The 26,406-nt window shown below is 42.4% G+C and overlaps 1 protein-coding gene across 4 annotated transcripts; it reads left to right on the top strand.

Annotated features, from left to right (window-relative positions):
* The first annotated feature begins 338 nt into the window (after positions 1 to 338).
* On the top strand, positions 339 to 20,011 carry Las1l (LAS1 like ribosome biogenesis factor). Of its 4 annotated transcripts, none has more exons than XM_051178869.1 (14): positions 339 to 577; positions 1,263 to 1,388; positions 2,608 to 2,677; positions 4,883 to 4,964; positions 5,993 to 6,274; positions 6,610 to 6,656; positions 7,475 to 7,584; positions 9,423 to 9,508; positions 9,836 to 9,886; positions 10,195 to 10,401; positions 10,737 to 10,884; positions 15,705 to 16,288; positions 18,206 to 18,356; positions 19,684 to 20,011. In XM_051178869.1, exons 1-14 carry the CDS (start codon positions 387 to 389, stop codon positions 19,805 to 19,807), a joined length of 2,259 nt encoding a protein of 752 aa, XP_051034826.1. In that variant the 5' UTR covers positions 339 to 386; the 3' UTR covers positions 19,808 to 20,011. The 4 variants fall into 4 exon arrangements, with proteins under 4 accessions (XP_051034826.1, XP_051034828.1, XP_051034830.1 ...); XM_051178871.1 differs by lacking the exon at positions 19,684 to 20,011 and adding an exon at positions 19,316 to 19,423; XM_051178873.1 differs by lacking the exon at positions 19,684 to 20,011 and adding an exon at positions 18,625 to 18,759.
* The last annotated feature ends 6,395 nt before the right edge of the window (positions 20,012 to 26,406 follow it).

The following is a 26,406-nucleotide window of genomic DNA, read 5'->3' as shown; positions in this document are numbered from 1 at the left end:
GGGCGCAAAGTACTTTTTTTTCTTCTTGCAGTCCAGACACGCTGGCTGTTGTCAGGGACAGAAGGCGCACAATCCCCCGGAAATGAGCAGAACCTAGAAGCTGAACACTTGTAGTTCTGGTAAGGCTGCTTTGTGAAAAGAACACTTCCGGTGGCGAATGCGCCCGTAATCTTGCACGTGGGGCCCATGTCCCAGGTTCCAATTGGCCACCCTGACGCTGAGAGGCGGGCTTGCGTCTGGGTTGCGCTCTCCAATTGGCTGATGAGGTGGCCACCGCTTAAAGCGAGGGTTACACGTTAACGATAAAGTGTTGGAATCGCGCGGCACAAGGTATTCTTCAGTTCTGGTGGGATTCCAGGGCTAGACTTGGTCTTGGTCCCCAGGGGATGGAGCGAGTGTGGCGTGCGTGGGACGGGCAGTCCTTCAAAGATGATCAGCCGCAGCCGCCGTGTCCCGAGGGTATCGTGGTTTCCTGGCTAAGCAGGGCTGAGTGGGATCAAGTGACGGTTTATCTCTTCTGTGATGACCAGAAACTGCAGCAGTACGCGCTGAACCGTATTACAGTGTGGAGGAGCAGGTAAGGTGGCGGCGGGGTCAGCCCTCTTGACTGGCTGCTGGCCATGTCTCACTCCTTCCTTGGTTGAGTTCCCCAACAGCTATATTTTCTAAAGCCTTCCCCTGAATTTGCCTTAGTGTACCTCTCTCTCCCAAATGCCTGCGGGGAAAGTTGCAGCCAAGCTCTTGTACTCATCCCGTGGGTGAAAAATGGGGTGTACGTCCAATATTTTTTTTTTGTGTGTGTCTGTGAGGTTTAAGCTTTACTTGCCAAGTCGAGGGGACCTGAGCCGGGACTGAAGGAGTACGTTGACATCCTAGGGTGGCTTTCTGATTCCAAGTAGGGATTGGGCAGTAGTCCTTTAGGTTAGACACAGGATTGAAGTGGATTTGGGGATTTGGGGGTGGGTGGGTATCGAGATTTGAGATTTATCTACTTAAATAGTGGGGGGCGGGGGAGAATGAGCTGTGTCCACACAACTGTTGGTGAATGTAGCCGTTAAGATATCCTTTGTAACCCAGCCAGCTTCTCATTTCCTTTATTACTGTTGGCTCTCAGGGGCTAGACCCTGTCTTTGCCACACTGTTTTGTATCTCCATGCACTTTTCAGCATGTAATGGGAGTATAGTGCAACAATCAAGATTCTGTGGTAGAGGGTGGAACAATGTAAGGACTTTTATGATGGTGCTGGACTGTGGCCCTTTAGGTTAGGCAACGAACTGCCCCTGGCAGTGGCTTCTACTGCTGACCTGATACGATGTAAGCTCATGGATGTAGCTGGTGGCTTGGGCACTGATGAACTTAGACTGCTCTATGGCATGGCATTGGTCAGGTAAGACCTTCATGGGGTAAGACTGGGAGAGGGGGTGGCTTTGGGGACTGGAGGTGGGTAAACATGGATGAAAAAAAGCTTGGCTTCATTCAGGTGCTACCTGAAACTTTAAAAACCCTGGGTGGGTCCTTGTGTGTGAATCAACCTGTGATTGTTTATCTTGGCCATGACTATGCCTTGTTCACAGCTGTGCCTTGTCCACATAAAATTTCCCTCCTTTCCAGAAAGCCTTCTCTCTTCTGTTTTTCCTTCCCTTCTGGGATATGTGTAGGTCTGTGAGGGGATATGAAATTCAGACAGTGTGGCATATTCAGATCCAAGTGTAAGGCTGTGAGGGGGTGTGAAATTAAGAACATGTGAGGTATTTAGATCCAACCCAGCTTTGACAATCTGATTTTTCCCCCTTCCCTATTAACTTCTCTTAACTTCTCACCAAGAATTGTTTTGATGGGGTTTCATTATGTAGCCCTTTATTGGTCTGCAACTTTCTACTCCAGGGCGATCCTCTTGCCTCTGTCTCCCTAGTGTTAGAATTCCAGAATTCTGCCATTGTTCCCTGCTCAGAAATGTTTCTGAGTGGTTCATTGCTGTAATTGTGGATTGTTCAACCATCTCACCATACCCCCACCACCAACACACATACAGATGGGGGTGGAGTGGGTTCCTTGAAGTATATTTTTTCTTTTTCTCTTCATTCTGAAAGCTGAACAGTTGCTGAATTGTGGAAGAAAAGACACAGGCTGGGAGTTTCCAATTTAACTGAATCACAGTGGTTCTGACAATTTCATACATTGTTGGGGGAGGATTATCATTGAGTTTTGTCATATTTCAAAGCCTTATATAGTTCCATTCTCTGTCTTGATGTCTTTCCCTTTGTTCTCTGTTTCTGTCATTTATCTGTCCTCCCCATGTTTGATGTAGTCATTTGTCCTGACAGTTATAGAATATTGTGTTCTAGCATAATATGTCATGATTATTCCAGACCAAATTTGCCAAGACAAGAACAGCGTTTTATTTATCTGTGTTGTTTTAGTATAAACCATAGACCTTAATAAATTTTGGGGTGGATTAAAATGTTCCTGCTCTGGCTGACACCAATCATAAGAATAGGCCAGTTAGCAAAAAAGATTGTAGAAATATAAGGTGCCAGTAACTTCACAAGGAATTTGGAGTAAAACAGTTTTTTAATACTATACAACTTATTTCTTTCCCAACCCAGGTTTGTGAATCTTATCTCAGAGAGGAAGACCAAATGTTCTAATCTCCCCCTCAAGTACCTGGCCCAGGAGGTATGTGTGATAAGATGGCATTACACATTTCCTGTTAGTAGGAGGGCTTCCTAAATAGGTCACGGGGTAACATGCAAACAGATTAATCTCATTACCACCAGGTAAACCCAGTAGGAGCTTCAGACACTTTGCTTTCAAGTTTTGTATCATTGTTAACATGTGAAATAATGTGTTCCACTGCAGCATTCATACATATATAGTTATACTTCATTACATGTCCCTCTCTCTGCTTTCGTCTCCTATTGCCCTCTTCTCATATGATCCTTCTGTTTGTTTGCATGTCACATTCCATTAGTCTCACTTGTTCTCCTTGTCCTTCTCATTAGATCCTTTCTCCCTCCCCCACAGCCTACTTTTTATATTCATGCCCTAAACAATACACATACGTATATAAATTTAAGTCTAGATTCTGCATATGAGAAAATTTATGAAGAAGTTGACTTTCTGATCTGAATCTGGCTTATTTTGTTTGCTTCACATACTAATCTCCAATTCTGTCTGTTTTCCTGAAAATTTCATACTTTCACTCTTCTTTATAGCTGAATAAAATTTCATTCTGTATATGCTCTATGTTTTCATGTATGTGTTGATACACCTATGGGCTCATTATATATTGCAGCTGTTGTGAATCAGGGTATCAGTAAACATGGATTTGTAAGTATTTATATGGTATGTTGATTTAGAATCCCTGGATATATGCCCAGGAATGGTATAGGTGGATCATATGATAATTCTAATGTTAGCTACTAGGGAACCTCCATATTGATTCTATAGTGGCCATACCAGGTTAAATTCCTGCCAGCAGTGAATAAGGGTATTCTTTTCCCTTCATCCTCACCAGCATGTACTGGTGCTTGTTTTCTTAATGATAGCAATTCTGACTGGGTTGAGATCAAATCCTGATTTGATTTATATTTCCTTAAAATGCTAAGGCTGTTAAAAACATTTTTTCAAATATTGAACATGTGCATTTTTGATTTTTTGAGAACTGTACATTTATTGATTTGATAATGTATTTAATTTTTGTGATTCTTTATAATTATTAATGCCTATATGATGTACTTGGCAAAGATTTTCTCCCCTTTTCTAAGCTGTACTATCTCTTTTTTTTTTTTTTTTTTTTTTTTTGGTTTTTTGAGACAGGATTTCTTTGTGGCTTTGAAAGCTGTCCTAGAACTAGATCTTGTAGACCAGGCTGGCCTCAAACTCAGAGATCCATCTCTCTCTGCCTCCCAAGTTCTGGGATTAAAGAACTGTGCCACCACTGCCCTACCTATGTGTGGAAACTTTTAAGTGTCATGCAGTCCTATTTGTTGAATCTTAGTATTAGAGCTGTTGGAATCCTTACCAGGAAGCTTTTGACTTGATTGAATGTCCACTTTCAAAGGAGCAGATTGCTGTCATGTTTCTAATAACTTGCATTTCTGTGGGTGGGTTTGGTGAGCCCTGCTTGTTTGGAGTAGCCCTGTGAAAGTAAGGAGCCTGACCATACCACTGGGTAGGGACACAAAAAAAGAGGGTAGTAGTCAAAATGCCTGCCCTCCCGGAGCTGACAATCTGAGGAAAGAAACAGCTCAGCCAAGTAGCAAGAAAATGCCAGATATCTCTGTCTTGAGTGAGTATGTTAGTTATGTAGGGACTTTGAAGGTAGGTGTGTTCTCAGCAGGAAAAAACTTCCTGGAGCTCTTGTGGAAGGTGAGAAAGGATAAAGGTACCTAAGAAGAAGGAAAGGGTAAAAGGAAGCTGAGAAGGTAATTGCTAGCGCTCATTCACAGAAATATTTTGAAGGCGAATGGGTGCATATAGTTACCCTTTCTTATTTTAGCACTACTTCCAATGAGCAGTAAAGTAAAATCAGAAAACCTGCATTTTAATCTTGATTATCAGTAAGACTGAAGTCTTCACTGGGGAAGGATAGTCAGGGTGATTCATCCCTGAGTTTTTGCAAGTTTTATTATTTTCTCATTTCTTTGTTTCTTCTTTTTCTTTTTGTTTGTTTGTTTGTTTGTTTGATTTTTGAGACAGAGTTTCTCTGCATTGTTTTATAAAGGCTTTCCTGGAACTTGCTCTGTAGACCAGGATGGTCTTGAACTCATAGAGATCTGCCTGCCTCTGCCTCCCGAGTGCTGGGATTAAAGGTGTGCACCCCCAACACCTGGCTTATTTTCTCATTTCTAACTAAACTCATGCTCCACCCCTAATCAGGTAAACATTCCAGACTGGATTGTTGAACTTCGCCACAAATTGACACACAAGAAAATGCCGCATATAAATGATTGCCGCAGAGGTGGGTGTCAGTAGATGTGATACCTATCATAGTTAAGCTCATGGGCCTTGACTGGGTGGCATTTGGGGAAAGGGGACAGAAATCAGGATTGTATCTGGTGTCAGGACCAGAACTTGGGTGAAATATATTGTAGACTCATTTTGGCTATAGTATAAGGGGCTTTCACAAGCTTAGTGAGTACAATAGTATGTTCATATGGCAAAATCCATGTGGGAAGTATGAAAAATGAAACCAGAATTAGTATTTCAATATGGCTAGCCGTTGTACTCTTCATTATTCAGGTCCTTTTTTAAATTTCAGAGTTACTTTTGTTTATTATATGACTGTGTTTGCTATTTGTGGGTACTTGTGGAGGCAAGGAGAGGTTTCTGGGGCCCCTGAAACGAGGGTAGCAGGCAGTTATGAGCCAATTCTGGGCACAGGGATCTGAACCTGGATTCTCTATAAATGCAACAATTGCTCTTAGCTGATGAACCATGTCTGTAGCCCCAGTGTTCTGGTCTTTTTGATATTTTAATTATACGGTATTTTTTCCTCTTAAATTTTGCTGTGTAGGTAGTATAGTAGTCTGAAAGGGTGGGTTGAGAGGTGTAAACCATAGTGTCTTGAACTCAGGCATTCTTTTTATATTCATTCCATCTTGATTATAAATCCCTGTTTTATCTCCTGTTGTATTCAGACTACTGAGATCTAGAAAAGGAAAGCAACTTGGTTAAGGCCATATAAGTATCTGGTGTAGCTAGGTTTCAGTTCCCTCATTAACCACCCCTTACTTTACTTGGCAGCCATGTCTAAGGACACTACTATTATTTTCCCCTTGGGAAAGGTACTAGTGAGCAGGAGAATACAAAGAACAGGCTAAAGCAGGAGAGGCTGTATGTGGCTATTTGAGCCCTGGAGCCATGTCTCTTTCTTAGACTTTCCCATTTATACATACAGAATGAGATTAGAGGTCCAGAGAGCTTGGCACCTGATAGTTACTTGCATAATTGGTCCTATGGCATATCTCCCCTGCACACCTCTTCTAGGTTGCTACTTTGTCCTGAGCTGGCTCCAGAAGACATACTGGAGTCGTCAACTGGAGGACAGCCTGAAAGAGACCTGGGAGTTAGAAGAGGACCCGATAGAAACAGAAGAACAACAAGAAGAGGGAGGTGAAATTATTGTTGATGATGTAATGGAAGAGCTTCCAGAGCCTCAGGATGATGACAAAGATGATGAGTTGGCTATTGAGGATGATGCAAACAATAAAGACACTAAAGAGGCGGCTTCTCATCCAGAACCGACTCCAAGACATAAGGAGTTGTATGGTAGGTACTCATGTGGGTAAAGAGGGGCCCTTGTGCCTAGAACACTCAAGATTGAGGTCAGTACTACTTATTTTTTTTTTTTCAGAACATTTTCTGTGGGCTGTGGTACATTCTGGAATAAAGAAATTACTGTTACAAACTCTTACTGGGGTAGTTTGCATGGTATAATGGTTATTGCATTTGCCCCATCATTTTTCTAGAGTTACATGAAGTAAGTGGGGAAGGAATTTTAGTTCTCAATTACAGCTCAAGAAATGAGGTACAAGAGGCTCAGATTCCTAGAGGGCCTGGGAGGCTGGGCTTCCTTCCCTAATTTTTTTCCATTCTGTTCTCAGAAAAAGCACGGGAATTGCTGGTATCATATGAAGAGGAGCAGTTTAAGGTAAGTGTCCTTGATGTAGTGTGCTGTCATCTGCCCCAGTCATTTCTTCCCTCTTGCCAGCTACCTGAGAGAGAAATCTTGAGAAAGAATATTAAAGTGGCAAAGCATGAGGGAACTACTCAGAGAATTTGGAAGAAAAGTGACAAAGCATGAAGGTACTCCTTGGAGGGGGTGGGAACTAGGAAGGAGACAAGGAGAGTCTGATCAGACGATCCTGTGAACTGAAGCCAGGGAGGAGCAGATAATGAATGAAGTTAGTGGACTCTACTTTGGTCCTGAGAACTGGAATAGGCTGCAGTTGTAGATCCCTGTGATTCTCAAGATGACCAGCAGATGGTGCTTATGAGCCTCCCTAGATTAGATGACTTAGGGTGCACTTTTTATAGAAAGGCTCAGAAACCATGTAGTTCATTCTCTTTTTCACAGACAAATTGAAACTTTAGATGTTTAGATGAGGGAAGGGATAGAGTCAGGGTTATATATACAGTTAATAATGGAACTACGATAAGAACCTGGACCTCAACAATTCTCTTGCTTCCCTAACTCTTTTCTGCCATTTGTTCCTTATACTTTGGCCCAAAAATCTCTGCTCATCTCAAACCACATTCTCCTATATTATTAGAGTAGCTGAGTATTGGTAGCCATAGAGGATTTGGAGGGGTGAGAGTAGGAAAAGGAGAAAAGCTAGTCATTTTTTGTTGCTGGACCAATAAAGGAGTTATGGGTCCATCTTGCATGCTTTGTCCTGTCCTTTTAAGGGCAGTGCCAAGGTACTATAAGAAGGGATCCTGAAGGAGTTTGACTTGTTTTCCTATCAGGTGCTGGAGAAATATAGACATTTACCTCAAGCTGTTAAGGTGTGGAATAACCTTTCCCCATGTGTCCAGTGTATCCTGGAAGAACTGAAGAGCATTACATGGGAGAACAGGTTTGTAACTTGGTAACTCTGTCACCTGCTCTCTAGGGTAGAGGTTTAAAACTCTTGTTGAATGAAATTGGTTTCCATGCCATACCTGGTGATGTAGACCTGTAATCCCAGCTACATGAGAGGTTGAGGTAGGCAGATTGCAAATTCACAGCCTGAGCTACATACAGAATGAGTTCAAAGTCAGTCTGGGCAACTTAGTGAGACCTTGTCTCAAAATAATAGTTAAGAGGATAAAAAGTGGCTGGGGATATAGCTTAAAGTGTGGCTCGGTGCTAGAGCAGTTGCCTAGTATGCACTAAGCTTTAGGAAAAAAGAAAAGGCGAAACAAAAAACTATGGTGCTAATTCTCGTCCTACAGTGAAGGAAAGTTAAAAGATATCTAAGATACAGAATTGAAAAGAATTTGTACTAGATCAGATGGAGGTGAATTTGGATGCAGGCTTGTCATGTAAGCTGGGATTACTCTTGTTGTCTTCTTGTCTTTGTTCCTAGAAGACTAGGAATAAAATGATGCTGTTAGAGGTGTTTGTCTGCTTTTTGTTTTGTTTTATTTTGTTTTGAGACAGGGCTTCCCTCTATAGCTCTGGCAGGCCTCAAACTCACTATGTAGACCAGGTTGTCATGGAATGCAGAGATTTACTTGCCTGTGCTTTCTGAGTACTCCAATTAAATGTGTGCATCCCACCATGCTTCCTTTGCACTTGCTAGACTTCTTGGCTCTACCCTTCAGCAAAAGTCTAAAGGGCAGCTTCCCCAGCAGCTGTGCCCCACATGATAGTACCTGCCTTTTTGTGCTGAGAAGACAGCTGGTAGGTTGCTTTAAGTTCTAGGCCACTTACCTGAGGGATGGTTGGAGGGACAGGTTTTTTTTTTCCCTCAGATTTGGTCTATTGGATAGAACAAGCTGTGTTGTCAGCACTCTAGATAATTAGGACATTGTGAAAGCTTATTGGCTCCCTCTAGGCCTAGTCAGAGAGGCTCTTAGCAAGCCAATAGCTGTAGCGAATTCAGTTGCTGGTTTAGATTTGAGCTAGACGAAGCTGAGAAATCTCTCATAATGCTGGTGTTTTCAACCCCTCTAACTTTGAGCTGGGTTTTCAGTACAAAAGTCTGAGTCATTTGGACTAGCAGTTGAGTACCTAACATTTCCACTTCTAGGCTTTAAAAGAAGGTAGCCAGTAAGAATGGAATGTGTAGAGGACAGAAACAGGCAAGAAACAAAATTATTGTAGGAACTGATTTCTAATCCAGTCATTTAATTTGTTCTGTCAGCCTAAGACTTTTATTTTGTGATTTGAGTTAGTCAATCACTCTATAAGCCTCACATCACCATGTGCTCGGTACATGAGTGATCAAAGCCCACTGATTCCAGACTCTGGCTCAGTCCCTCCCCCATGGGCCTGAAGCCTGATAGCTATTGTCATCTGCCTAGTCTCTCCTACTTTTACTCTGGCCATTTGAACCAGAGACATTAGCTATTTTGAAAATGGCGCAGAAATAGGTGAGTCTTCTGTCAATTTGCATTCTAGTGTATGGTTTTGGGTTTTTTTTTTTTCAATATTTTTGGCTTGCTGCTGGGAGTCAGGCTCTGGCCCTTATGCACACTATGGTAAGTCTTGTACCATTGAGTCATAGGTAATGGTACAACCTCCTTAAGTCATTTCAACTTTAAATAACCAGCATATTTGCAAAAGTCACCTTTTTCCCCCTCTGAGACTCAGTTTTGCTATGTTACCCAGGGTGGCTTTGCTTTTACCTTGGTCTCCTTTGTGTCTGAATAGCTGGGATTGCAGGCATGTGCAACCATGCCTCTCTAAAGTACTGTCCATTTGATTTAGGAATGCTGTGCTGGATGCTTTTCTGGATGATGGCTTTCTCATTCCAACTTTCGAGCAGTTGGCAGCTTTGCAGATAGAGTATGAAGGTAGGGCCCTGGATGTTCACTGCAATCCTAGGGTTCCTTGTGTCTTGTGTGGGAACTCCAGAAGTGGTCTGGAGTGTGGGGTGTGGTGGGGCTGAAACTTCAGCCCTTTTGGCTGAACTGAATAGGCAGTCCTGCTGATGTGTAGTAGTGGGACTTTCTTTAAGTGGTCTTGAATTGGTTAAGGTGGGTTGGAATGGGTCGGGTGGGGGTTTCTTAACACTGTTATTGTGCCTTGTTAAATATGATTTAGTCACTAGCTAGAGAGCTAGAACAGCAGCATTGGAAGGGCCTTGAGAGGTCATCTAGTCCAACATCCTCATGTTACAGATGGTCAGACTGAGGTCAAGAAAGGGGAAGTTACTGAACCAAATTCACACAGTGAGTTATTGACAAAGCTGAAGTCAGAAACAGAGTTCTTTTTCTTTTATACATGATTTTGTACCAGTTGTTGTTTGCCAGATACTAACTGGTTTCTCTTTCCCTGCTGTTCTGCTTTCCTTCCTCTTGTTCTGCAATGGCAATTCTTGTTGTTGGGACTTGGGTGTGTCTGTTCTTTCTCTTTGGTGTGCATTTTTTCTTCTCCTTTCCTCACCCCCTCTTGCTGGCTTGCTTTGGTGCTCTCTCATTCTCTTGCTCTTGATCCCATTGCCCTTCCCGTCCATCAACGGGTATCCCTCACAAACCAGAAAACATCGACTTGAATGACGTCTTGGTGCCAAAGCCATTCTCTCAGTTCTGGCAGCCCCTGCTCAGGGGCCTGCACTCCCAGACCTTCACACAGGCCCTGCTGGAGAGGATGTTCTCTGAGTTGTCTACCCTGGGGAACAGTGGGATTCGGCCTACCTACATCCTTAGATGGACTGTTGAACTGATTGTGGCCAACACCAAGACTGGTGAGGAAAACTAACCCTAGTCCCAGGGCCCAGGTATCACAAGCAGAAAGCATATGCTATTGTCCTCAGCTCTGCTCTGAAGTATCTCCATGTGGGCGTCTCCTTTGTTAAAGGGTTAAAGTTGCCCAAGACAGTCCTGTAGGGAGTAGTGGACAAATCTCCCTCTTTCTTTTTCTTCTCAGAGCCAAGTAAACTGGGCACTCTGGATGCTTTGAGTAGTTGGAAAATGCAGGTGGAGATTTTGGGGGAATGAGAGATTGAACCTAATTTTTGAAGTCAGAGTCTGGGTGGCGGCCTCACATGGCTTTTTATATTAAGCCTCTGTTTTCTTTCAGGACGGAATGCTCGGAGGTTTTCTGCAAGCCAGTGGGAAGCAAGAAAAAACTGGAGGCTGTTCAACTGTTCGGCCTCCCTTGATTGGCCCCAGGTGGTCGAGTCCTGCTTGGGCTCACCTTGCTGGGCCAGCCCCCAACTCCTTCAGCTGTAAGTCTTAATTCCATCTGGTCATAGGGGACGGCCCTGGAAGCCTCAGGGCCTCACAGCATTAGACTGGCTGAATTGGCAGGCTCTTTTAGTGATATTTACTCTGGTATCCCCTTCCTTCCAGTAACAGATGGAAGAACTGAGTGTGGAAAGGGGAGGGGTAGGGTGTTTCTCCCTATGATCATTCAGTTTAAGACTTGGCTGAGCTGAGTCTGGTGTGAGAGTGCTTAGCATAGTGGGCTGGGTAGGGTGAGTGCACAATAAATGGTAGCTGGTGTTTATTACTGAACCCAGGTCTTCTGGCTCCAAGCCCAGTCAGTACTCTCCTCTATTTGCTTCCCAAAGTACACCTTCGCTAGTTACTCAACAAGCCCCGATGCCTTCTTAGCAGACTGAAGGTTTAACTGACACTCAATTATGTTTGTGTTTCTGAACCTACCTGTCATGGTAACCATATCCCTTTACTCAGTTCTCTCTAGGTTGTGTGGTCAGTTGGAGTATTATTTCGATTCCTGTAAATATCCATGGTTGTTTTCTTTTCCCTCTTCTCTGTCAGTTCCTGGCCCTAAGCTCCTTCTTCCCTTATTTGCCTGGAACCTTTAGTACCTCATTTTCTTCCTGCTTCCTGAAGCAGGGTTTGTTTCATATGAGTGACCCATTTGCCCCCTGCATTTCTTCACCTTCAGAGATTTTCATTTTCCATTGTATACAGCAGCATATTTCCATTATCCAGAGCTTTCCTCTGAAAGCTGACATCCCAGTGTCCTACTTGGTGACCACCATGTCTTGTCTGGCTTTATACCTATGTCCCAACCTCCATCCCTGATTCTTTCCTTCCTCTTGCTTCCTCAGCCTCATCTGTAGTTAATCACTTCTTGGCACCTTCTGTTCTAGTGATCCTTTGGCAGTGTCTGACTTATAAACTCCCAAAGTGGGACTGGCTTCCCTGCTCTGTTTCTTTCATTCCTCAGCCTTGGTAGCCAGCTGAATTCTCCCTAAGAAAAACACATAACAGAAAAGTAGAAAAGTACTGCTCATTGCTGCCCCTATGTAGAGTTACAATTCTTAGTCTCATGCCAGGCTTCAGTTCTATGTCTGGGCATTTGTTTACTGACCACTTTGTCTCTGGTCCTCAAGTCTCTCCATTTCACCCTAGCTTTCTCCAGTACATGAAGGCATGTTCCAGGTCTCTTTCAATCTGAGGTTGAATCTTCTTGAGCTGATCTGTCTCTACAATCAACATCACCAGTTTCAGTTTGAGGTGGCCTTGCCCTGCATCAAAACCTATTCTTCTGTCTGTGCTCTGGAGCCACTTCTGCCAGCACTGTCAGGGTCCCAGCCCAGTTTCTCCCTTGCTTAGCTGCTTCTTATCCTTTATGGGTGTGTCTGAGGTTTTTTTTTTTTAATCTTAAAAGAATAATAACACAAGCAACATCTGCTGTGACCATGCATATTTTTGTTTGCTTATTACCAGCTTGGCATGTTCTTTTCCTGTTTCCAAAAGGTGGTTCTCACTTACCATCTTGATTATCTCACTCCTCTTCCTCCTTGCCTGCTGCACTTTTATTGGTACTCAGTCCCAAAGCCGCCTTGACCTAATTATTCAAACCAGGTCTCGTTAATTCCTGTATCTGTTACATTACTGCTGGATGCCACATACTCCTAGAAATGCCAGTGCTTATTCCTGGTCCATACACACTTCTCAGCCCACATCTCCTTAGTCCAGTCATTTTCCTCTACAATTCAACTTCCTCTACTCAACTGCATGCTCAATATCTGCCTTTGGATGGGCAGTGCAATGCCAGAGCGATCTTCTTTACTGTTACACATCTCACTTGGTGGCACAGTCTATCCTCTGTTGACTCCTAAATATTTTCCAAATTTGAGATTTATGTTGCCGTGTCTATTCCCCCCACCCCCTGTGTCTCCTTCCCTCTCCTCGACTAAGCTTTGCAAGGGCAAGAACTCTGCATTAGCTATCTATACACACAAATCCAGGCACCAAGCAGGCCTTAGTAAATGCCCTTGAACTGAATGAAATATCCTCTGCTGTCTCCTTACAATAGTACCTGTGTTGAGGAATGAGTGAAGTGGGAGACTGGATGCCAAGACTGGGTTAATTTCCTCATCCATTTATTTGATCCAAAAAGTCTTTCTTGAACCCTTAATGGCATCTGGGCTATAGTCATATTTATACAATAAAAAATGTGGCCTTACAGACAAATTCAGCCAAAACAAGAACTTTAAGAGATTGGACCAAGATGTACAGCCATGTTCCCAGATATGTGAGGTCTGGACTATATGTGACATGAATAAGAAATGGGGAAGCAGCTTCTGAAAGAGTCAGGCTAGAGCATCAAAGGAGAAGCATTTGTGCATTTTAAGAAGAGAAAATCAAGGAAGCTTCAGAAGTATAGAAGGAATGTAGGATGTGTATGTATTTGGGGGAGGGACTGAGAAGAGCAGAATGGAGAGGTTTGATTAGATGGCCTTCAAGGTACTTTCCAATCCTAAGTGCCTGCAGAGTGGATGCTGCTGGTCTTGGAGAAGTCTGGACCACAGAGATCTCCCAACCCAAGCATATCAGAGGGATGCGACACATGCCAGCAGTAACAGCGGCTCACTTGGGTACGATTCCTTGTACACAGATCTACCTTTCTCAGATAATCAATGATTTTATATCAACTCACCCATTATACAGAGTGGGAAATAGAGGGGTTTTGCCTAGGTATGTTGCAGTTAGAGCCTAAAATCCCTATAGCCTCCCTTTAGATCTGAGGTTTCCATAGTGTTCTGCATAGATTGAACTATGGCAGAAAGCCTGTTACTATGTGAATACAAAACTCTATTTTTCTTTTTTGCAGAGAAAATATAAAAGATACCCCTGATAATTAAGTATCTAACATCATGTTTCTTTTTTAAAGAGGCTATTTCCTTTGATTTGACACAATAATCTTGGGAGGTGGAAGTATAATGCATTTTGACAGATGAAGTATCTAGGAACTGAGGATTGAAGTACCTTAAACTCACAGTGGTTTGTGAATAATGGGATGAGAATCAGGGCCTGAGTTCTGAAGGTCTAAACTCAGGCTTCTTTCTACTTAAACCTGTGACCTCAGTCCCAGGTTGTGACAGGGAGAAAGAGGTGCATTTTATGATTCCTATCAGCACAGTACCTAACGGGCAGGCTAGAAGCTAGGGAGATGGCTGATGGGTAATAAGCAGCAGTGACAAGGCAGCTTGCCAACATCAAGTGCCTGGGGATATTTATTATTAATCCCACTAATGGACAACAGTGAGTGGGTAGGGTTTCTTCCTGGCCTTTCTTCACATAAAGTTGTAAGCTATTCAGGAGCTTCCCCCAGCCAAGCAATCAATTCCGTTTGAACCAGTGTCCTCTTGAAATATGAAATAAGTCCTGCCAACAGGGACTCCCAGTCTAGTCAGTAGATCCCAGCCCTGACCCCAGAGACCAGTGGCCAGCCATATGTGACCAGTCTGCATGCGCTGCTTGTGCTACCTCTGCAAAAATATGCATAGTCACACTCTACACTTCTAGAAGGACATGCCCCATCCCTCCTTCCTGCTGTGTGGCCCACAGTGCCTGCTGCTACCTCTCAGGGGCCAGGCTCTGTGAGGTGTGCTCACCCTCATTCTCCCCAGCAGCTCTGTATCTGTTAGTGGGTTTGTTGTTAGCACCATCTGTTGTGTGCACAGTATCATCTTGTTGAATTCTCCTCTGTTGGACCCTTCCCGTTGGTCACCAAGCTGTGCTCTTTGTGTGTCTGTCCTTTACAGCTTCCTCCCTGCCATGTCTACCAACAGTACCCTAGGTCCTCCCTAATCCGCTGTTTTGAATTGTGAAAACAGGTGCCTCCCTGGTCTTCCTGCCTCTAGGCTGCCCTGCCCTGGCCATCCCCCATGTGGTTAACATGGTGATCTTCAGAAATGGTGACTTTGACCTGTCCTCAGAGTTGGCAGGTGGCCTGCCCCATGATGCACACACTTACCTTCCCAGCTTTCTTTTCTTCCCACAGCTCCCCAGCACAGGCCTTGCCCTCCAGCCAGGCTACTCTGGCCACAGGCAGTGTGCTTCCTCTTGTCCCTGGGCCACCTGGGCCACTGACATGAAGCCCTTCCCAATCTCTGCTCCCTCCTTGTACTTTCTGCTTCCCCTTTAGTTCCTATAGCCCGCACAGCTGATTCATAGTGCTCATCAGGCCTCCCTTCCACATTTGCTTTGTCTCGTCAACTGCTGCTGTTTTCTTTCTTTCCCTCCATTCCAGGCTGGGCTGTAGCTGTTCCCATAAGGAATCACACATTGTGTTCCATGCAGAAGAAGCCTAGCACACTCCTCACCATATCCTTGGCCCTTAGGACAGATTACTCAGTTAGCCCCAAAGGAGAGAGTGTTCTCTCATTCTGACTACAGCCCCGTATGCCTACTTAGGCTACTTTATATATTTATTTATGTAGTGTTTCAGTGCAGACTAGGAGCTGTCACTTATTGCCTGTCACTGTGTGCCAGACACTCTGCCAGGCATTCTAGGTGAGCTTTCTTATTTCCTCCTCCCAAGAACCCTCAAAATTAGATTCTGTTGTTGTCTTTATTTTAATGAGACTAGCAGTAAATCATAGAGATGTGCCAGATAGCTGAACTAGCATACATGGTCCTGTTTGGCATTCTCTCTGTTCTGTTGCGCTGCCTTTTAGAGGCAGGTGTGGGAGTTCACAGAGAATAAGTTCAAACCCCAGAGTGTTGGGCTATGAAGTAACTTGAAACCTTGACCTTTTCCCACTCCATCCCTCCATTTGCTTAGAGTCTTCAAAGCCATGGGGCAGGTCTTGCCAGATGGGGAGCAGGAGAAGCTGCTGCGTGTCTGTTCCATTTATACTCAGAATGGAGAGAATGATGCCGCAAAGACAAGCGCAGCTCCCTCTTCCACTGGGAAAAGTCCATACACATTGGATACCTTACATCAGGACCTAAAACCATCTGGTACCAACTGTGAGTCTGAAGAAAATGTTCAACAGAAGGACCAAGGCAGCCTTAAGGATGCCAACCAAGGAGAGGAAAAGGAGGACGAGGGGGAGGAGCAGGAGGAGAACGAGGAGGCACAGGATGAGGATGAGGAAGAGGAAGAGGAGCAAAAGGTATTTCAAGATCAGATGGAAGAAGATGTAGAGGAAAGTGACTTGGAAGGGGAAGAAGAGGAAATCGATGAGGATGAAGATGACGATGATGAAGATGATGACGACGACGATGAAGATGAAGATGACGATGAAGACAGAATGGAGTGGAGGCCTTTCTCTCTCATGAGGGGAGCCTATGTTTTCGAGAATACTAGGGTTGTTTCCAGGAAAAGAGAAGCTTTGCAGGGTTCAGCATGGCAAATAAGCCCTGGTAAGCAGCCCTTAAGCCCACTCACTTTCTCCTGTCTTTGAGTCTCTCCATTCTTGATTGGTCCCTCCTCTCCTTTTAGCCCTCTCCCTCCCATCTCTGAAGATTGAGTGTCACAGTGTAACCTCAGACTTGAGATCCTGTGGCCTTAGCCTTGTGAGGGCATGCCCCACTACCTTCAGCTTTAACTCTTTTTGAGGTGGAGGCCTCGCTATGTTGCCTACACTGCTCTTGTTTTTTAGGTTCAAGTGATTCTCCTATTTTAGCCTCCTGAGTAGGTGGAGTTTAGTTTCATACCACTGAGTGAATTAGGTTTCATCCCAAAGTAAAACATCTTCATGTAGTTAGTATGTTTTGGGGGAAGATGTCAATTATGAATTAGAAAAGGTTATGATGTTAAGTCCTTCATCTCCCCACTTTGCTCTCATTCTTCTTTCCCTTCTCCCCATTTCTCCCTTCTCTCCCTCCCTCCCTCCCTGTGTGTGTGTGTGTGTGTGTGTGTGTGTGTGCGCGCGCGCGCGCGCATGTAAAAATAGGAACATTAAGATTTATGGGGGTTTGTACCTATGAATGAGAGTTAGAATGAGAGTTGTTGGAAGCATGGAGTTGAGTAGGAGACATTCATTGAGTGGGATGTATGTGCTTACCCATGAGAGGTAAAATTTTTGGTCTTTCTGTGCATCCGGGGGAGTGATAACACTGTACAGAGCATGAGAAACATGTAACTTCTGAGAGATAGCACCTATCATTAAGGGGGTGCATATGTATCTTTGGGCGAGGCCACTGAGAAAGGATATGGCATTCAAACACATCATGGGGAGTGGGGTAGAGCTGTGTAAATAATTTCGATCACTCAGATAATCCTCCAGATTGGTGGGTTCAGAGATAGAATGCTGTCAGAATGCTGAGATTTCTGCTAATCAATGCCCCATTTGAAGATGTCTTTGTTTATGTGGTGATTTACCTGAGAAAAATGTGAGAAGGAACAAAAATGTCCATAGCTATGTGTATGTGTGTAGAATGGAAGCACATGGGCTTAAGAGTTAGAAAGTGCTAGGGTGTACAGAAAGGTATTCTTGAGAACAGTAAAGACAGTGAGCTTAGGGATGTGTAGAAAGCCCATGCTGAACTGGCTAAGAGGGCTGGCTAGATGGACAGGAGTTGGGCCTTTATACCATTAGGAAATCCATCAGGCCACTTTTTTTCTGTAAATATTTTTATTTCATATTTTTAAATTAATCTTTTAAGTTTTCATGAAAGTATACATTGTATGTTATATATATTCCCATCATATCTCCCTATCCTTATTTTGTACTCTTCTTTCATTAGTTCGATTTGTTTCTCTAGACAGATAAAATGTGTAATTTAATGCTGGACATATAGGACATGATTTTATGCATCTGTATAAGATTTAGAAACCACAAATGAGAAAAAGCATGTCTTTCTGAGATTGGCTTACTTGATATGGTCTTCTACAATGGCACTCATTTTCTTTCAAAGGTGACTTAGTACTTTAGAGCAGAAAAACACCTTGATTTTATACATCACATTTTCTTTGTTCACTCCTCTGTTCTTGAACACCTAGGTTGGTTCCGGGGTTAGCTACTATGAATAATGCTGTAATAAGTACAGGTTTGCAAATATCTCTATGATACATTCATTTTCAAGTCCTTTGGGTAAATACCGCACTCTAGGTTTTTGTTATTGTTTGTTTTGGTTTTGAGGAACCCTTATCCTGACTTCCATAGTAGCTGGACTGTATTATGTTCCCATCCACAGTGTATTCTTACCATATTCTTGCCAATATTTACTGTTACTTTTTTTTATATAATGATTGCCATTCTGATTGTGTAACACAGAACCTGAGTATAGTTTTGACTTTTCCCAAGCTCACTCTTGCCATCTCTCTTTGTTCTACAGAAGATGTGCGATGGGGTACATTTCCTATAGGCCGAATACCAGGTCAGACTGACGACCCAACAGAGTTTGTGTTGGATAATTATGACACCATGTATCTTTTGGACCAACCTGTACTAGAGCAGCGGCTAGAACCCCCAAAGTCCCGGAATTGGTGAGTACTTGTTGAAGTGAGATTTCTCAGCCCTTTGACTGCTACCTGATGGATGAAGAAGGAACAAAGTGGGCAGATAAGTTAGTGGCTGTGCCCTTGTTAGTATTCCTTTACCCTACTCTGGGGAACCAATGAAGTTGCCACACAGATGATGTGACACCTCTTCCAAGTTGAGTACAGTTTGTATCCAAGTGTCTCTGTGTATGCATTTTGTCTGTGGGTGATTGGAATTGAGAGTCCATTCTTGTTCTGCTTGCTTATTTCCCAGGAGATGACTTGAAGTCCCCTTCACTTGGGCATTCTGGAAGAGAGCTTAGAACCCAAGTGCCGCAGAAGCAGATGAATAGAGGAGGTAGCTGGGGAAGCCAATTGGAAGTGGGATTTCATTGTAAGAGGCCCTCTTCTCCTCCAACTTGACCCTAGGAAAGCTTGCCCCAGCGAGTGCCAGAGTATAAAGAGGGATGTGTGGGCTGGTAGAGCTGTTGACTTGGCTCAGCTTTATAGGCCCCTTCCATTAGCTCTTGGTACATGAAATGCCCACCCTTACTTATTTGCTCAGCTTCACCCTTGACTTGGCTGTTTGACTTTAGGCAGATCTTCTCTTTACTCAACTCTGGACCTGTTTCCTTGTCTGTAAAGTTAGAAGGTGTGGGACTAGACAATCTATGAATTTTTTTTTCCAGCTACAGTAGTATAACTATAGATCTGCCTGAGTGAAGGCTGATAGCTTAGCTCTCAGCTAGATGGCACCTCATCTAGCTGGAAGGACCTTTGATCTACAGGAAATGGGAACTCAAGAGTGTTTTCGAGCTAGGTTAGGGAGCAAAGGATAGTTGTGTACCTCAAGCAGTCTTAAAATATGGGGTAGAGTTGGGTCATGTTAATTCTGTTTTGCAAGCAACATATTGAGCTCCTTATTAGATGTGTGAGGGATCCAGCCCAATTCCTTTGTATCTAAGTTCTAGGACCTTGGAAAGAGGCCCTACTGAGGCAGCCATTCTGTTATCTTCTTGGGACTGAGGCGGGACCTCTATCCCTTAATCTTAAGCAGTACAGATCTCCATGGGATTTAACCTAGGTTCTGTAGTGCAGTTCTGCTTAATGCTTCATTTGAGAAGTTCTCTTCTATTCCTTCCTTTGGGGCCAGGGGCCGAGCCACCCCTGGTTCTCACCTGAAATCATTTGTCAGGGTAGCTCCTATCTCTTCTTTATAAAGACAGGCAGGAGGTTGACCCTTCCCACAGGCACACACAAAGCAAGTTCCCATAGCTCTTTCAGAGTCTAGAGCTGCCACTTTTCCTTGACTGACTGCCTATTTTCTCTGCAGTGCTCTGAACCTAAGTTGTTGTGGAGGCAGTAACAACTCTAGCAGCAGCAGCGCCAACTTGGAAGGCCTTCTCTGGAACCAGGGACAACTCCATGGGCTCAAAGCTGGCCTGCAGCTCTTCTGATGGCTGTCCTGATGCAAGTGTCCTTGCAGCACCACTATAATCACAGCTCAGTCCAGAGTCCATCTGTGGTACAGACTGGACAACCTGGGAGATAGTTCAGATCACTTCCATCAATTCAGCTTTCCACCACAGTGGAAATTTGAAGTTTTCCTCCCAGATTTTCTGTTGTGTTTTTAAAAATAATAAACTGATTTTTGTCATGGTGTTTGTGAGTTGGGGGATGTGTCTTCTGAGATAGACCAGTGTAATTCTCCCTTAACTTTGTGGCTATTCTACAAATGGGGAGATGGTAACAAGACTTCTGAGTAGAAGTTGGAGCCTGGAACCTATTAAGTATACCAGTTTTCCTAGCTAGACTGTAGGCATACCTTCTGCCTTGCCACTAAAACTTATTTTTGCATTCCTCCCCTGTCATACAGGCAAGCCTACATGAAACCATCAAGCTCCGGAAAAGAAGTATAGCTGGCTGTAGAGCCCAGTAAACAACTGGGGCATGGGGCTTTTTGGGGATGGAAGTATTGAGTGGGAGGAGGATTCAGCTTTTCCTTTAGTGATCAGCAAACAGGAATTGAAAGCTAAAAACATGTTATACTTAGTCATTTTTTTCTGCAATTTGGCCTAGAAAAGATATAGCACACTTCTGCAGTGGGCTTAGAGCTTTAAGAAATATCTTAGTGAGGTCAGCCCCTGTCCTAGGGTCACCCAATTTTCAGTCATCTCATCTCATAGTGCCTATTCTATATCAGACTCTAGTTACCAAGAGACGTAGGCAGAACTTTCACCCTGGGTTAGCCCTTAGCTGAAAAGAGATCAAAGTAGAACCTTAGCCTGGTGAGGAAGGACAGAGTTACTTATGCCTCTTCTAAGGACCTTAAGAGGTTTTTGTAAGTAGCTGTTCTAAGAAATGTTGAAATACCATTACCCAACACAGTCAAGGTGTTCTGTGCCCTGCCTTGCCCCCAAGACACTCCAAGCTGAGGATGGTACCCAGAGCCTCAGGCATTTTCATCACCAAACTTCATATATAGTACATGTGTATTTTTATGTGAATGTATATATACATTTATGTATGTGTGTTTGTATATAAGTATATACATACATACATGCATACATCTTGATCTGATATATTGCTTTTCAAGGGAGCTAGTCTACTTTTGTTATACGCATTCAATGAGTCCAGTAGCACAGCAGACTTTTCCATGTAACCAATCAGGTGTTGATAAAGCAGGCTTGTGCGCCTTAGTTAATACAAAGGTTTTTTTTTTTTTATGTGTTGTTGTTTTTTTAATGCTGCTCTCTTTCCTCAAGGGCTAAAGGTTTTCTAGTGTACTAGAAAGTCAAAGCTTGAAAGATCAAGAAACTTCTAGTTTAAACATGGAGAAGGGACTTGAAAATGTGTGGATACATATCCATAGTCCATCCTAGTCTACATCAGAGTAGCTCTCGCTTTACTGTATATGTTTTGGGACCTTACATGATACTGCTTTTTAAAAATTAGAATTTCTGCTAGAAAAATGTTTGGAAGAAATAGTTGTTTGGTCTATTCCCCACAATGTTATGTGCATACGGTCTCTTTTTTTTTTCCACCAATTTTTCTTTTCAGACATCCTGAGATTTCTTTTTTTCTTAGGCCTCTAACCTAGTCCCCGCCCCTGAAGTGTATTGAGATACAGAGGCAGACAGAAGAGAAGTGATTTACTTAATGGCCAGAGAGCAGCTGTTAGGTTGGTGTAGATTAAGTGATTTCCTTGTCAGCATCTGAGATCATTATGGATGCATATTATTAGACCCCACTCCTGTTATGAATTAAAGGTTGAAGAATAAGCCATGGTCTATAATTTTGGTGTAGATAGGATTATTTTGATGCAAAGTGGAGTTTGAGATACACTGGGAGACAGGAAAAAGCTTCCTAATGACACAGGTTCCAGGCATGCCCATGCCCCACTACTTAATTGGAGCAATCTTGGGCAAGTCATGCCATTTTCTTAATCTGCAGGATATTTACCCCAGAAACTTATAAAGATCGTATGTAACAGGATAGATTAGAAAATGCTTTTCAAGATCTGGGGAGATGGCTTAGTAGATAAGAATGGTTGAGGCCCTGAGTTCAAATCCCTGTAGCTACATAAAACACAAGGCATGCCTGTAACCCTGATGTAAAGGAAATGACAGCTGTGTTCCAAGAGCTGTCTAGGTAGCCAGCTTAGCCAAATTAGTGAGATTCCAGTGCACTGAAATATCCTGCCTCAAGGCAGTAAGGTGGAGAGCAATAAAGGAAAACACTAGGTTTCCTGGCCTCTATATGTTTGCACACAGGTGTATACTTCCACACATGGTATGCGCCATACACATCTATGCATAACACGTATATGGATGCACACACAAACATTTTCTGAAAAAGGAAAAAAAAAACATTAGTAACCCACTTAAAATGAAAATTCCATATAGGGTGCCAGCTCCTACAAATATAAAACAGTGCCTGCCTGATACATGACAAGCCCTCAATAAATGTTTAATGAATGAATTGTTTTTCTGAAGCATACCATGTTTTACATATGTGACTAGTGGCTAGACACAAACCTTTCTCAAAAAAGAAGGAGAAAATGATTTTCCCAAGCACACCTGTAGTCCCAATATTTGAAAGGCAAAATCAGAAGAACTGAGAGGTCATGGACGTAGATAAGTTGTGTGTGGTGTAAAGTTCAAGGCCAGTCTGAAGTATGTAACAAAGTTCTTTCTTATTACACTAAGGACCGAGAATGTAGTTGACTGGTAGAATACTTACCTAGCATATGTGATACTGGGTTTGACCAATAGAAACATAAGAAACAAACACAAAAATTAGATGATTTTGCTTACATTTCAGGTACATTCTGGGTGGAAAGGATTGGGATCTGGGTCCTATTTATTTAATAATGCAAGCTGAAAGGACATATGTTTAATATTATAGGAACAAATTGACTTTTGTTGCTGATGTTCATAAAGAAAGAGCCATTAGTGATTAGTAGACAAATAGTTTATGCAAGAAATGGGTTTACAGTTCATTGTCAACAATAACAGCATTTTCATCACAATTAGAGGTGAAACAAAAACCTCACGAAGAAGTTGTAAATACATTCATGCTAGTGAGAATATTGTATAAAGCATTGCACATGCATCCTGGGGCAGACAAAACTGGAGAAGGGCTGTATTTTCACTCACCTCAGCTTGGCTTTGTATTTTGTCATTGAGACTTACATTATGTTTGGGTCAAATAAGAAACCCAAAGTGGTTTTATAAAAAGTTTACAACCATTAAACAATACTGTTTAATCCCACAAATGGATAAAACAAATTACTATAGCTCAATGATACACAAACCAGGACTAAAAATAGTCAATCTGCCTATGTGTATAGCTAGCTATAATACAGTAGATATCAAATATGCAGAGTCTTCATGGAGGCATTGACTACTTTAGACAAGCAAGGTTTAGAGAAACACTGGTTTTGTTTCCAATAAAAACTAACACTTGTGCCATTTTAGTCAGTCAAAGTTTATGCACTCCTCAGTTTCATACCCAAAGAGAAGCAAACTAGGAGGAGGAAGAAAAGGCTTAGGAGAAGACCTGAGCAGGGGGCTCTTTGGACAACTTGGCATTACTTTCCCTGTGCAAATCCAAACCTGGTTTACAGAGCAAAACAAACTGTTGAAACTGTCGGCCCTCCAAAAGGCCATTTGTACAAAACTGCACACTGAGAGCACAGACAGAATATTAACTGAAAGCCTCTTCAGAACGAACTGTTCCATGTTAGAAGTTAACTGGAACAGAGAGGAATAGATAGGAGTGACTGAATTATTTTATAAAGGTCGTTTATTCCAAAATGAAAAAAAAAATGGATTGTAGGGAAGTAGTCTCTTGGAAACTAGAAGGGCTTGAGATAATAAGAGGGGAGAGAAAAAAACCATGCTATATGCTTCATTACTTAAGACAAAAAGTTATACAGACCATTTCAATAAGTAATTCACCATTTACCCTTCCTTATGTGGTACCCTATGTGAGTTCACTACTTCCATGTTACCTTTGAAAAAGGCTCCTTTTTCTTTGAGCTGTCTTATAGAAAGGGTGCACTGGATTGACCATACCTCTCCAGAGTCACATTTCTCCTTTTAGGTGGCAATGAAAATAACAACAATAATAAGGTCACAACAAGAAAACGAAAATCAGAAAATCTACAAAGTCTAAGGCCTGAACAGGCACAGGTTTGCTATGAGGTCAGAAAATCAGTGAAGGAATTCAAATGACAAAGCACCTCTTACAGAATCTGCTGCTTCTCGAAAACTGTGGAACACTGTGCCTTAACCCCTGCTGTGTACTTGGAGGTAAGTAACTGGAAGGACACACACTTAGCCCCTTGAAGGGTGCTAACAAGCTCTCAGTGCTCTTCTTTAATTACTATTTTATAATTATAGACAAAATGGAAAAGTCAAGAAGTGTGGAGGTCTTATAAAAAAATTCTCTAATGTAAGAACCACACTGGATTTATGCATTCATAATTATACAGCTCCATTAAAGATTCTTACATATGGTTTATTACTATCAACACTTTATAAAAATCCCCTTTATAAGGACATATTAAATTTAATAGGCTAAAGAGAATCACAATGTTGCAGATTGTACACACAATAGTTGTGCATCTAACAATAAAGAGGCCTTGAAAACTGTATTTGTCTATAAACTACTACCGCCCTTTGGAAATAAAAGCTCCCTCGTTACCCCCGGGCTACTTTCCTGTGACACACAGTGCCACAAATATGGTGAAAATTAAGTACTAAACATAGTTTAAGATGAGTTTTGTATATTTGTTTCTATACAATCAGGAGAAAAGAGATACAATTTGTATCAACAAAAGGTCATTTCTGGTTATTTGAGGCATTGCTCTTAGCTGCTTTGGTTCATATACATATTACGAGGAGAGAAGAATGGCAATCCTTTCTTAGAAAGTAAAAATTACATATGCTATCTTAAAAAATTCCCCCTACTGGGAGGAGCTTACTATTCTTTCACATTTTAAACAGGAACATATTCCAAGATGAATTGCAGCTGACAAGTCAACCCTGTGTTTCCCTATAATATGGGAGGCTAATGGACACTGCAGTGTCATTGGTAGGAAGATGAACTGATTGGTACAAAGGCATCAGAACAATCTGAGATTGTCAAAGACCCTGATTTAGTCAAGGGGCAGATTTAGAAGGGCCAAGAAATTCAGGGTATGAAGCCATGCTTGCCTGAGATAGGAAGCATGGCAGTGACAATTGTCAGTTTGTGTGGACCAACTGATAGAACATAATGTTACACTTTATCAGTATCCTGGGGAATGGAAGAATTAGCAGGTAGGAAGAGATAGATGTAAAGTTGTAGCTAAATGACTATTGTTTAAGATGTACTTACTATTCTTCAACTTTCACAGAGAGAAAGCTGGGAAGCAGCGTGAAAGCCATTATTCAAACTACCAGAAACAACCCTGACTACATCTCACATTCAGAGTGTTTCACAGTAAGAAACATTTATAGGCAGTATTATACCTTCTCATGAAGAAACAAAAGGCCAAGGCCAGGCCTTCTCAACTCTCATGAAAAAGGACTGTAGAAGTTAGTAAGTTCCAGCATCGGAAATTGCAAGCTGGTCATCGTTCAAAATGTTGAAATATACAATGGATTCAGAAAGGAGGGCTCATTTGGCGCATCTTAAAACAAAACAATAAAGACCTCTTGTAGAGGCATTAAGCTACAAATAATTCTATGCAGAGGAAGATTCAAATTGTGCAAATGGTGCTGCCTGATGTAAAAGTCAGACCCTCCTTAATAATGCACCTCGGAATTATCTACCCCACTGTGCCCTCAGCATGGATTTGAAGTGCTGCATAGCAGAGCACTTCCCCTTGGGAAGCTGCTCTTCTGCCACCTAGAAAATAAATACCCTGGTTTTGTTTCCTAAAAGAATTCTGCTCCACCAATGACTGATCTTATTGCTCAAACGGACAACAGGAGAGAGTGGTCATACATGGCTATGCACTCTCTTTTGCTAAGCTTTGTCCTGTAATATTGAATTGGTCAGAAATTCCAACTTGATAAATATCGCTTAATGTCAACCCTCCTGGGATTAGGGAAGTAGATTCTGGTAGTAAGTTCCTTGGACCTGGTCCAGCTCTTTAGTACTTGTGTATTATATACATACTAAGGGTTGAATATGCACTTCAAGAGTACCTCTGCTATAAGAAGCTTCAGGCTGACCCCTAATTTGCTAAAGTGAAGAGACTTGAAAGCTAAGAATGGTTAATAAACATGGTCAAGTAAAATATGTAAAGGAAATACAGCTGCTTTACTCTGGTGCTTAAGAAAGCAAAATTTAAATGTTGCCATGTGACTTCACTTTTGAATCAAATTGAAACTATAAAATGTGACAAAATCAAGTTGTATTTGTGATCTATACAGGTGTAAACTATAGACTGTATAGAGCTTGCCGTCTTATTATCACAATAGAAAAGTTGATACCAGAGATACAAACACATCTCAAACCAAATATATAAATTCATACATGCAGTAGAATTGATAAGAGGAGG

Source organism: Phodopus roborovskii, unplaced genomic scaffold (genome assembly GCF_943737965.1).
Source record: "Phodopus roborovskii unplaced genomic scaffold, PHOROB, whole genome shotgun sequence".
NCBI classification, from domain to species: domain Eukaryota; kingdom Metazoa; phylum Chordata; class Mammalia; order Rodentia; family Cricetidae; genus Phodopus; species Phodopus roborovskii.
This window is presented reverse-complemented; position numbering and strand designations above follow the sequence as displayed.